This window comes from Polypterus senegalus, chromosome 10, assembly GCF_016835505.1.
Source record: "Polypterus senegalus isolate Bchr_013 chromosome 10, ASM1683550v1, whole genome shotgun sequence".
Classification (NCBI taxonomy): Eukaryota; Metazoa; Chordata; class Cladistia; order Polypteriformes; family Polypteridae; genus Polypterus; species Polypterus senegalus.
Window position 1 is genome coordinate 101,119,339 of NC_053163.1, and position 13,748 is coordinate 101,133,086.

A 13,748-nucleotide genomic window follows, 5' to 3' on the forward strand; every position below is an offset into this window, starting at 1 on the left:
CAAAGCCAGTTCAGGATGGGAAGAATACCTTTATTTGACATGTGCATTGAGTCACCCAGTACCACAAAGGAGATGTGTTCGACCTTTTCTCCAATCTGACCGCAAGCGCTAAAGGACGGAAGCCCGGGGCAGTCCTATAACACGCCCACCCCAACGTTCTGTTTCTGTTGTAGCCTCCACTCTCTAAACTCCATACTCAGTTTTTAAAGCAGGTAACATTCACATTAAATTTATTCGGCATTAAATGTGTTTTAAGTTTCTACATTTTTGCAGCAATAATGTATTTTTCATAAATCCAAAAAAACAGCATACCACCAGTCAGTAATTTTACCCACTAAACTGTTTTCGACCTAGCCAATTTGGAGAAACCCGCATATCTGGCAACCTTTTTCATCAATCATCTGACTCATTTCATATAAGGTTGCTAGACAGACACTTACAGCCCAACCATAGTTAAAATCCCGTCTAATCTTACAAATGCGACCCCTACAATTGGTTAATCCATTTCAAAGAAGCGAATTTCGATTACTGCGGTGGGTTGGCACCCTGACCGGGATTGGTCCCCGCCTTGTGCCCTGTGTTGGCTGGGATTGGCTCCAGCAGACCCCCCGCGACCCTGTGATCAGATTCAGCGGGTTGGAAAATGGATGGATGGAATTTCGATTAAAACACCCTCCACCACATCCAAGCAGCATTTCTGTAGAACATAGTGAGCGCGAGTACTCTGATTGGCGAATTAGTACTTAATTTGCATCGAAGGTCGGGGATTTTTACTTACATTTCTAGGGTAACGCCTGGTGATGTTCACTAGAAGGTACAGCCAATAAAACCAAAGTGAACTTATTTCAATATGAATGATGAACAGTGGAAAAAAAGAAAACAATGATTAGTTGACTATATGTTGCATTTTGTTTCTTCCAGATTAAATAATGTGAAATGAAAGGCTGTCAGTGTCTACCTTAAAAGTTAAAAGATTATTCCAACGTTGAAGAGAAGACCCAACGTTTCTTCTTTCTTTTTCAGCTTTAATAATATTTTAACTTTTATCCCCAAAGGTAAACGTATGACACCGCCAAAACAAAAAAGGACAACTGCAAAAGTCAAGGTACAACTGTTATAAATTAATATTTCTTACAGATTACAGACAAAAAAGATTACATGCCCACTACACTAGTCTTTAACCTTGTTCATGGTGTCTCAAAGAACAGAAGCGAACAGTATTTTTATATTTTACACTAGTAAGAGTTACCGCGAAAATACTTAGTATACAGTTGTCCCATCCCTGCATTCCTATTTTGAGCACCTATTTGTGCTTCCTTATTAAGCAATTTTAAGACACAACGGGTTAATCCCTACTGCATTGCGCAATTTTATTAAAAACGGTGTTGCAGTAGTTATATCTAAAAAAATCAACAGCAACTGTGTGTGAAATATACAGGTTTTAAACTTTAACTGAGGACGATTATGTGATTACTGTCGTAGGTTGCAAAAAAGGCAGTATCATAGGATACAGGGGCGGGCAAATGCAAATTTTCTACTTACAGTATGCAATATACAATTTCAAGAAAAATAGCCCAAAGTGAAGAGTAACACCCAAACCATTTTTTTACGCACGACTAACTTAAAAATATCCCAACTAGGTGTGAAACCATCCGATCTAGGACCTCTTATTTCAAATACAGCCGCATGTTTATGGACGTTAAAGGAAAGGAACCGGAAATATCTAACATTCCGGCTTCCCACCCCGTCACGTGACACGAGTGCCACGAGAGGGCGCTTGTGTTTACATCATTGCTTCCTTCTCTTGCATCCTCGGGTGTAAACTGTGTAGAGACGTGATATGAGTGTTTCACTTTCAATTCTGTAGAAAACCGAAGCAAAAGGGAACGCACGATTTCTGCTTTGAGAGGGGCACCGTTGAGAAGAGAAGCTGGAGTGTATTGCTTAGTGGGAGGGGGGTGTTTGCAGGGTTATCGGCGACCCACTTTTTATTTTAGTTTTTGCATTTATTTGCAACAAACATGGAAGAGTTAGTCGTTGAAGTCCGGGGCACGAGTGGAGCATTTTATAAGGTAGAAATTAATGTAGACCTTGATTATGCTGTGTTCATTGGCGTTTCACTGTATGTAACGGGCGAGTTCGCAAGTTGTTTAGGATTTCCAGTGCGGGGTTTTTTAAACCACTGTGAGCGCTGTGCAGGCCCCTGGCGAGAAGAGCCGCTGTTGTTATGGAAATGAACCGAGGCCTAGCATCTTTCTGTTCATTTTGACTGGCAATTTTATTTTTGTTCTTCATTTAAAACCATATAATAAGGGTCTTATTCTTTATGATTGACGTATATGCGCATTCCGCCTGATGTATGAAGGGTTGCTTACATAGTTTGAATCTAAGTATTTCGCTGCCGCGCCACCTGTAAACGGGATACTGTAGTTCAAATTTTGTGCTTAAGATCACAGGTCGGCTCACATCTTGATTCGTTCAATAAAATGTCACTGTATTAAAATCATACAGCGTTATGCATACGAAACACTTGAATCATATTTCATCGCTCTGTATATACTTTTTTTACCTGTACATTTTCTAGAGTTAACGACATCTCTCGTTGTGTCTTGCCGTTATACTGCCTAATGATTTTTTTTTTTGTTAAATGGCTTAAATGCAAATTATCAGTGCTGTAGAACGATGGGTATAACAGCCGTGCTATTTGTACATTATTGCAGTTTTGTTTTCTGAACTCTTGTAAGGTACTTAAGTACCCACTATTTTTGAATTAGTATGTTTGATCGGATTTTTTTTCTTAAAAAAGCCTTTCTTCTTTGTATGCTTTGTTAATTGTCTAAATATTGTATAATGCTTAAAGTTACAGTTCATGTTGGCTACACTATCACCAGTTTTTTCCGTGAAATCCTCATTATGTCTTTACATTATATCTTTTACTTTACAGTTGTAAGTCAATTGTCAACTTTAGTTTTTGATGCAAATATAAAGTTTAATGTAGCGTTTCATTTATTGGATTTATTTCTTGAAAATGTTTGCTTTTATCACGTCTAATTTCAATGAATGGTTATAACCCCAAGCGCCACAAAACTAATTTTGGTTCTGGCAGTGTTTTGTAGAAGCATACCTGGAACTGATTAGTGGCTTCCCATTTCATGTGTCATGGACAGTTATCAAACTAAAGTGTTAAGTGAAGAGTTTTCCCTATATTTTGTATAATTCATTTGAATAATTTCATTTTTAAGTAATTGTCAAACCTGGAATTATGTAACATTCTATTTTTCAGCTGTAAGCTGTAGTTCAATTTCACTGCCTAGAATTATACAGTAAAATCGTCATACCTTGTCATCATATTATGTTTGGCTCTTTTAGCAAATTTTTAATGTGAATTCAGTGGTAAAGCATTAATTTGTGAAAACTACAGTGTGTTAAGTTTTTGGAGATTAAATTCTATTGAATATTTTTTTGTATTTTACTTTTGTTTGAAATTACTTTAACCTTTAATCAGAGGGAATTTAAGTGATTCTGTTGAAAATGCATTTTTTTTTTCGTGTCAAGCCCTGCATATTTACCAATGAAATTAAAATCTGTTTCTGTACATTTTAAAGACAGTATATCAGAGTTGGTGCTACTGTTAATGAGATCCTTTATAGTTGACCTATATTAAAATATTTTTTTTTGTTTGTTTGAGAGTTGAAGCACATCTGTTTTCAATCTAGTACATTCAGCTGCCTTTAAAAGCAGCAGTCAGAGAAAGTTTACCTACATTTTTATTGGTTTAATAGTTAAAGCATATTTATACTTTTTTCACAAACAAGAATAGCATTTTGAAATACTTTATCATTCAAGCATCTGCTCATCAGCGTGGTTACTTCTTAGTACTGCAAAACTTACCTAAGCCTAGGTTGAGATAAATGTATTGTGACAATATGAGGTGATAAATAGTTGGTATTATTCAGCTTTTATAGTGTTTGCCTTTCCGTATCTTGTGGAGGATTTATACAGTATTTTAATTCTAATAAGTATCTTCCAACTTAACCATACTTAAACCTTCGGTGTTTAAGAACTAATAGTTGTTTCCCAGTTTCTGTGGTTATTTCAAATGTTTTGTTGTTTAAGAATGAATTGTGTTTTTTATTTACTCGTTATATTGTTTTCTTTATAGGCCTATGTCAAAGATGTTCATGAAGATTCAGTGACTGTGGCATTTGAGAATAAGTAAGTCAAACGTTCCATATATTATGTGTGTGTCAAAAAATGTAAAGTGAGTACAATACAGGAAAAGTGTTGCAATGTATAAAATAATAACATTGTTAAAATAAAGCTGCTTTGACCTTTGTTGTGTATGGTTCCCTTGGAGCCTTAAAATTTGAATGTTTTACATATAACAAATGCTTTGGTTGATTTATTATTTCAGTGAAGTAAATTTTTTGTTGCATTAGAATTCATTATATCACTTGTACTGATTTTTATATCTGGACATTTTTTAATAATGTGTGCCATAGCTTGAATAGGCATTATGCATGTACAGTGTATATAAAATTAATTGATTAAAAACAGTAAATATTGCTGTTTGGAAAAATAAGGTAAAAACCATGCTTGACTGGTGTCTCAGCAAACTGGTCATGTTTTACCTTGTAATGCTTGTAAATACATTGTTTTTAATTACTACTATTACACACTTAATAGTAGAGGACCAGCAAACTTAAAGGAGCTGCATATTAAGTTGGCTGTAGCTAGCATGTTTTCTTAGAATAGTCTCTGTTTCTAAGTTTAAAGGAATACTGCACTCAGAAATATTTTTACATGCTAGTTTACCCATGTGGTTAGTAGATATGGCCAGGAGAAAAATGTAATATTTTTAAATGAATAACTTTTCTAATAACATGGGAGACTATAGTGACCTACATTGTACTACAAAAAATTATCAAAAATACCCATAAAATTTAACAAACTAGCCAACCCGCGGCGTAGCATGCGCTGCATAATCAGGCTGCTTTTTAAATGATTTTTAAGCACAGAGGAAAAAATTAACATTTGAAAAATCCGTAATTTAATAAATCACCAAGAAAAGTAACATTGCAACAATGCACTCTACGAACCAACATACAATTGTCCGTGACTGAAAACCGGAGGAGCACCGTCACGCTTTCTCCTCCCAAAGCGAAGGACGGGGTTGAACGGCGCTCGTTCAGTACGCACTGCCCGCTTATGCGCCCGCCCCAACTCCCTACCTGAGTCGCTTTTGTCTGTGTACAGTCCACACGCACCTGTGAGTCACGTTAACTGTTAATTTTCCAAACACCGCCTCAGTCGGTTTCCACGTTGATTTTTAATTGTTCTTTGCCGTTCCGGCTGCTTTTTTTTTTATATATAATCCACCAAGTCACCCGACCATGGGGGGCTTTACAAAGGGCAGGGACGTAATCAGTGCGAGCGTATGACCTGCACATACTGGGAGTCTCTCGTTCGTGGGGAACAATTAGAAGCCACGTTCTCCATCACGAATGGGGTTCAACGGCTTACCCACGCCTCCCCAGGCCGGGTAGACGCACGTCGATCCATTTAGTGTAGCGCGCGTGCAGTACCGGACATACAAGTGCATCACAGACCTGTTAATGCTCAATCTCACGTGACTGAAAGCCACTTGTCCCTCTAAGATTTTGGACGCCGACCGCTGTTGGGTCGTGTAACTATTTAGCAGGCGGGAGTCTCGTTCGTTTTCGGAAATAACCAGCCAAATCGCTCCACCAACTAAGAACTGCCATGCACCACCACCCACAGAATCGAGAAAGAGCTATCAATCTGTCAGTCCTGTCCGTGTCCGGGCCGGGTGAGGTTTCCTGTGTTGAGTCAAAATAAGTGAAAGGCTCCACACCTGGTGGTGCCCTTCCGTCAATTCCTTTAAGTTTCAGCTTTGTAACCATACTCCCCCCGGAACCCAAAGACTTTGGTTACCCGGTTGGCTGCTCGGCGGGTCATGGGAATGACGCTGCCGGATCGCCTGTTGCGGGGCCTGCATTGGTGAAGCAGGTGAGACGGTAATGAAACAGAGGCACAGGGCTTATTGGTTTTTAAAGACTGCTCCCTTCATTGGGTTTTAACCAGTGCACGGAACGAACCAACACACAATCGTCCGTGCGGCGCTCAGGGTGGAACGGGAGGAGAGGAGGACATCCACTCTGCTCCCTCCGTTATGCTAGTCTGCTGATTTCTCATTCAGTATACACTGCCTGCTCATGTGCCCACCTCCAACTCGTCACTCGAGTCGTTGTCGTCTTTGTACAGTCCAGATGCACCTGTGACTCATGTAGACTTTTCATTGCTCTGTACGGTTTTGGCTGCCTTTCTGTATATAATCCACCAAGACACCCGACCACGGTGGGAGGGGGGTGTGTACAAAGTGCAGGAGTATCAAAGAAGACGCATGTTTGTCGCGGATGCGAATTGCTGTATGTAGCGTGTCAAACAGTTTGCTATAGTGCACGCGGTCGTGCGTCGTAACCGAAAACTCGTTTTTAAAGACTGCTCACTTCATTGTGTTTTAACCTCAGTTGTAAAGGAACGTTTTAAGGATCCCATGGGATACCCCTCGCTAACAGTTTTACACGCCGCATATGGCGATTCACCTCCGCAAGAAACATGCCTCTATTAACAGTCAACGTTGGTCGGACCTGCATGTGACCTCTACGACAGACGAATATAAATGACGCCGGTTTTTCTGTGTCGTTGCATCCGAGTTGGTGGGTGTGGCTCTGTGAGTTGTCGTATCCAATGGTCTTGGAATTGGTGGGCGTGGCTTCTTCCTGCGTGCGCCATAGGTGTCTCACTTGTCGGCGGCTTAGTGAATCCACGCCCCTTCCGGCGTGCTTTCCATGGTTGTCTTGCCTTAGTGAATCTATACTAATAAAAGGCAAAGCCCTCACTCACTCACTCACTCACTCACTCACTCACTCACTGACTCATCACTAATTCTCCAACTTCCCGTGTGGGTGGAAGGCTGAAATTTGGCAGGTTCATTCCTTACAGCTTCCTTACAAAAGTTGGGCAGGTTTCATTTCGAAATTCTATGTGTAATGGTCATAACTGGAAGCTGTTTTTCTCCATTTACTGTAATGGAGATGAGCTTGAACGCCGTGGGGGCGGAGTTTCGTGTGACATCATTACGCCTCACACGTAATCACGCAGTACATAGAAAACCAGGAAGACCTCCAAAAGCGCTGAAGAAAACATGCATTATATAATTGAGAAGGCAGCGAAACAATAAGAACCGAGCGAGTGACATATACAACCATATTCATGAGTTCTGCTACTTCGGAAACAAAGCACGATGTAAACCTACACTTTAAATTAAGTTCATAGACAGGCTGCCGCTGGCGTTTGTAATTTAGTGCCTGCCCATATAAGGCCGTCCGTCAGCGGCAATCCAATAGCAAACTCCCACTAAATATTCACGGGTTAAGGACTGTGCTTATGCAGAGGAAGATGAGATGGTCAGGGTGGTGTTTGGCACAAACTCAGCGAAACTGCGAGAGAAAGTTTTAAGTGCCAGGACTAAGGTAACATTAAATACAGCCATGGACATAGCGAGATGGCACCAGCACAGCTGGGAACTTCGATGCATGTACACCGAGCGGCTCACGTGAACTGGCGCAGTGCACAGATAAAAGCAACAGTTCCAAAGCGCTGAACAAAACCGATTACACAATTGAAAAGGCAGCAAAAATATGAAGCGTCTGATACATACAAGCATATTCATAAATCCAGCTACTGCGGAAACAAAGCACACGGTGGAAAAAGTCAATGTCCCGCTAAAGGAAGACAGTGTAAAAAACCCGTGCATGCAGTGTGTCAGGTCTCAGATAAAGAAGAAGACGAGCTGTTTATTGATGCAGTAAGAAACGAATCGATGAATGAAACCTGTCATCTTTACAGCGATTGACAAACACGGAATGTAACTTGAACACAACACATCCTACAAATACAAACCTGATTGAAAGAAATAATGATAATCAAATCATTGATGACAGCAACACTCAGTAACACTCACAAAACAAATACTGTATATTGACAGTCATGTTACGTTATTTTTAAAATGTTCCCTTTTCTTTTCTAGCTTTTTAACACACTACGTCTCCGCTGCGACACGCGGGTATATATATATATGTATATATATATCCCGATCTACATACTCGAATAATGGATACTTTATTCGCCATCAATGATTGTTTTGGTAAAGCCATACTCAGTGTATTCATTAGATGAACGGTAAAAAAGTAAGAGCGAGGGGAGGATGACTTATTGAGGCATGCAGGCTGTAGTGTGCGTCAACTCTATCTGAATTGCGCGATCACATTTGAAAAATATATCTTTTCAAGTTCTATTTAGTCCATATGTGTCAAACTCAAGGGCCGCGGGCCACATCCGGCCCGGCGTGTAATTATATCCAGCCCGCGAGATCATTTTATATACTGTATTATTGTTATTAATGGCCCGGGTATATGAAGCGCTGGTAACACAATAAACTACAGATCCCATAATGCAGCGCTTCAGCTGCCTTGGCCGAACACTTACCACGTTAATCAAGTCTAGCTTATGATGCTGCAAGTTATTGCGAAGCTAGCTCACACGATGCTGAAGAGAAAAGTTGATTCTGAAAATAGAGCCTTTAAAAACCGATGGGAGGCTGAGTATATGTTTACTGAACCCGTGTGTCTCATTTGTGGAGCTAATGTGGCTGTAATTACAGAATTTAATCTAAGACGGCACTATGAGACAAAACATCAGGGAGTTCTGTGTTGTGGAGATTCTCAGGATGGATTGCAGGTGCTCATCAGTGAGGCTGAAAGACCTGAATGCAATGCAGAAGATACAGAAAGCAGAAGAATTAAATAAGAATCTGACACTTCAGCGGACGTTTTACCCGTGCACAATCACAAAGTGATTTCAAGTGAAGTTGCTTTTATGGGAGACACAAATGCACCAGTGCAACTTTCCCTGTTGCCAAGTAATGTTAAACCAAGTCGTCACTACGGTGTTCCCAAATCGCACTTTGCTGATAAACTGGCGCACTGAGTTTGCACGCGCTTTGGTGACTTTGAAGAACAAAAAAAGTCCGTCTACATGCGGCTCGAACCTTGTGCATGTTTGGTAGCACATATCTGTGTGAGAAGCTCTTCTCAGTGATAAAGAATAACAAAACAGCACACAGGAGTCGCCTCACTGATGAGCACCTGCAATCCATCCTGAGAATCTCCACAACACAGAACCTCACACCAAACATAAACGAACCTGTTGCCAAAAATAGATGCCAGGCGTCCAGCTCTAAAATGACATATGAGCAAAGACAACTTAATGATTTGATTTGTTATTGCTGAAAGGAACACATTTTATTTATATTTCCAGGTTTTGTTATGCAGCATGTTCATATTTGAATTTGTATAATTTTGAAAGGATATATTTTTATGGAGAGCAAAGTCTTTTGGGATATTTAAAATCTAAGTTTATTTTTATATAAATTTACATAAGAGTAAAGAAATTTGAATGTTTGTTCTTTTAAGTTATTTAAGGTTTGAGTTGATTTATTCACGAATAATATTCCTGTCTGTTTTACCATTCCTACCAAAGATATTTCTGTCGACTAAATAAAAATTCCTTCTATTTAAAATTTAAATAGAACTTGAACAAATACGATAGTTCATAATATCCACGCAGACTTGCGTAAGAGCGGAGTTATCCGTTTTAACAAGCAGCGTATTGCACTGATACTGAAATAGCTGTGTGTGTATATATGTAGATATGTATGTATATGTATATATATGTTTATATATATGTGTGTGTATGTATGTATGTATGTATGTATATATATATATATATATATATATATATATATATATATATATATATATATATATATATATATATATATATATATATGTGTGTGTGTAATATATATATATATATATATATATATATATATATGACGGCAACACTCATCACTCACAACAGTGACAAAACAATTACATTGATAATCATGTTACGTTATTTTCAAAATGTTTCCTTTTCTTTTTCATTGCTTCTTCAACACACTACTTCTCCGCTGCGAAGCGCGGGTATTTTGCTAGTTATATATATACAGGGTGGGCCATTTATATGGATACACCTTAATAAAATGGGAATGGTTGGTGATATTAACTTCCTGTTTGTGGTAAATTAGTATATGTGAGGGGGAAAACCTTTCAAGATGGGTGGTGACCATGGTGGCTATTTTGAAGTCGGCCATTTTGGATCCACCTTTTGTGTTTTTCAATAGGAAGAGGGTCATGTGACACATCAAACTTATTGGGAATTTCAGAAGAAAAACAATGGTGTGCTTGGTTTTAATGTAACTTTATTCTTTCATGAGTTATTTACAAGTTACTCTTTGTTTACAGCCGTTGACATGTCGCAGAGGTTAACACATGAGGAGCGGATAGAAATTGTGTTGATGTCTGGTGAACGCAGTAACCAGGTCATTGCAGCTGATTTCAATGCAAGACACCCTACGAGACCACCCATCTCCCATGCTGCAGTTAGCAAACTGCTTGCTAAGTTTCGTGAAACTGGTTCAGTGTTGGATTTGCCAAAATGTGGACGCATGAAAACTGTCACTAATGAAGAAACATCAGTGGCTGTCCTAGCTTCATTCAGCAAGAGCCCACCGCGTAGCACTCCCCGCATGTCACTGGAGAGAGGCATTAGTCGAACATCCCTTCGGCGGATATTAGCTACTCACAAATGGCACCCTTACAAACTCCAGCTACTGCAGCATCTCAACGAGGATGACCCAGATCGGCGCACTGAATTTGCAGAATGGACAAAAGAAAAATTGGAACAGGACCCTCGGTTTACGCAGAAGATTTTGTTCAGTGATGAGGCAAACTTTTATGTGAATGGTGAAGTTAACAAACAAAACCACCGCTATTGGTCTGACACTAACCCACATTGGATAGATCCCTCCAAGACTGTTGGAACAAAAAAATTGATGGTATGGTGTGGTATATGGGGTACAAAGATAGTGGGGCCATTCTTCATCAATGGAAACCTCAAGGCCACTGGATATGCGAAATTGCTACATGATGATGTGTTTCCCTCTTTATGCACTGAAGCTGGCATGTTCCCCGAGTTTTTCCAGCAAGATGGTGCACCACCACATTATGGGTGTCAGGTCCGAGCCTTCCTAGATGAACAGTTTCCTGGAAAGTGGATTGGCTGTCGTGGGCCAGTTGAATGGCCCCCAAGGTCTCCCGATCTGACCCTCTTAGACTTTTATCTTTGGGGTCATCTGAAGGCAATTGTCTATGCTGTGAAGATACGAGATGTGCAGCACCTGAAACTACTTATACTGGAAGCCTGTGCTAGTATTTCTCCTGCGGTGTTGCTATCAGTGTGTGAAGAGTGGGATATTGGTTAGATACCTAAAGGGTTTTTACTTTGCAAACATAAAAAGAAAGTTAATTGGTTGGCGCTACTGCCACTTCTTTGTATTTCGTGGTAATGTGATTAAACCAGACCGAATTTATTACTGTTCTCGATTATTATCCATTGAATATTCCAGTGCCGACTTCACAGCACAATCATAAATGTGTATCATATGATGACTATTACAATTAGACATACTTATTTAATTTTTGAGATTGTTTATTTTAATAGATAGATAGATACACTACTATACTTTCTACTATAGCTGTTTAAGAAATATTGAAACTTTATGCCATGGATGAGATCCTTCCTTTCTTCACACATACAATAAAATAAGATCTCCTCTTCACCTCTCTCCTTCATTATTCATTAAGCTTCAATGCTTGGTTTGCTTTTTTTCAGAATCTAAATCTTGACCATATTTTCTATTTCTTTATTGATGATGCCAGCCTCTAGACCTTGGGTAATGCAAACCTGTATTACCAGTTCTTATCTCTAGCATTTGGATTGCTCTCCATAGCTCTTTAAGGCCTCAGCCACAAATATATTTTTTGTTTTTTAAAATGCAGGCGTTAGTCTCAGTTTTTGCATTTAGTCCATGGTTCCATGGCATTTTCAACCCCTGAAAATGAAGACGTTTGAAAATAGTTTCCAGAGCTGTATACAGTGGAACCTTGGGTCACGACCGTAATTCGTTCCAAAACTGTGACCCAAAGTAATTTCCCCCATAGGATTGTATGTAAATACAATTAATCCGTTCCTGACCGTATGAGCTGTATGTAAATATATTTTTTTAAAAGATTTTTAAGCACAAAAATAGTTAATTATACCATAGAATGCACAGTGTCATAGTAAACTAAATGTAAAAACATTGAATAACACTGAGAAAACCTTGAACAGAGAAAACTAACATTGCAAGAGTTCACGCTATAGCCTTATGAACCACTCTCTTTAAACACTTTTTTAATGAGTTTTAAGCACAGGGAAAAAAATTAACATTTGAAAAATCCGTAATTTATACAAAAACTAACCATAAACAACCAAGTAAACTAACCTTGCATGAGTCAAGTTCTGGCATGAAGGAAGTGAGGAGGAACTGGATGGAGAGGAGATTACAGTTTTGAGGTAAAGTCGGTGAAGATGCGGGTTCTCTGCATGCTCCTATCTTGCTTCTGGGAGCCCTTAAACCCATCGCCGTCGGTAATGTTACCGATGAGCACGACAGTGAGGCACTGCAATGGAGCAATCAGATGGTGCAAAAAGTACCAAGTGCTTTTATTAAAATCACGAAACAACAATCAAAAACAGAGTCCAAATTAAAGTGCAGTGCTTTCAGTATCCTTCAATAAATAAATGATCCCATAAAAACAGAAGTGAAGTGGAGGTTAAAATCCAATTGAAAAAAAATCTTCATTAAATACGAGATTAAAACAATGCTCGAAGCAGTCTCTTTATAAACATGCCCAGTGCATTCTTTAACTGCCTTCTCGGCCTTACTGCCTTCTTTAACTGCCTTCTCGTGCTCTCTCTCTCGTTCACTCGCTGCACAGGGAATGCACTGGGAGAGCCTGAACACGTGCAGATATCTTCGGCACGTACAAACCGGAAGGGAAACTGGTTTGTTCGTCACCCGAGTGTGTGGTCATGAACAGATGCAAAAGTTTGGCGAACTTCTTGGTCGTAACCCAATTTGTACGTGGTCTGAGACGTTCGTGACCCATTGTACTTCTGAAAACATGGCCAAAGCATTGTAATGCAGGTGAGGTGAAAATGCAGTTTTTTGAAAATGCAGACTCTATTCACACTGTGATTTGCTTATGTTTATTACGTAGCCCTTCTTTGATTGGTCATCCTTCAAGGAAGAAAGCCTTTTCCTAACATAGTAGATATAGAAGAGTTGCTTTCTACATTGCTTATCAGTATGCATCTAAGTTGCATTTTGTACAGTTTGCAAAAGGCACATTTACCGGTTGCTACAGTTTTGTCATAAATTCTGTGGCTGGTATCATTCCAGCCCATTTAAAGATTATTCTGCCAACGTTTTTATTCAGACTGAGAGACAACAGTTTGGGTCTTTTGCAGTGTACTGTCAGCTGTTCTGGTCTTAGTACATATTGACAGTGTTAAGACTGACTTTTGGGTTTAGTGCTGTAGTAGTGTACCCCAGAGGTATTGCAGTTGCAATATGCTTCTTACAGTCAGGAAATCGGCACATAGTTACATACTAACACAAAACCACCTTGTGAGAAGGTTTAACAGACTTGGATGTACACATCAGACAGATTGTTATG

At 39.3% G+C, this 13,748-nt stretch overlaps 1 protein-coding gene across 2 annotated transcripts in view; it reads left to right on the plus strand.

Moving 5' to 3' along the window:
- Positions 1 to 1,753: 1,753 nt before the first annotated feature.
- fmr1 (FMRP translational regulator 1) overlaps positions 1,754 to 13,748 on the plus strand; it is a 111,389-nt gene continuing 99,394 nt past the window's right edge. The window contains exons 1-2 of one of the 2 annotated variants that reach the window (XM_039766263.1): positions 1,754 to 2,072; positions 4,163 to 4,215. In XM_039766263.1, coding sequence (XP_039622197.1) covers positions 2,022 to 2,072; positions 4,163 to 4,215 — 104 coding nt within the window. In that variant the 5' untranslated portion in view covers positions 1,754 to 2,021. The remainder of the gene's footprint in view (positions 2,073 to 4,162; positions 4,216 to 13,748) is intronic. The other variant, XM_039766264.1, reaches the window with a different exon arrangement.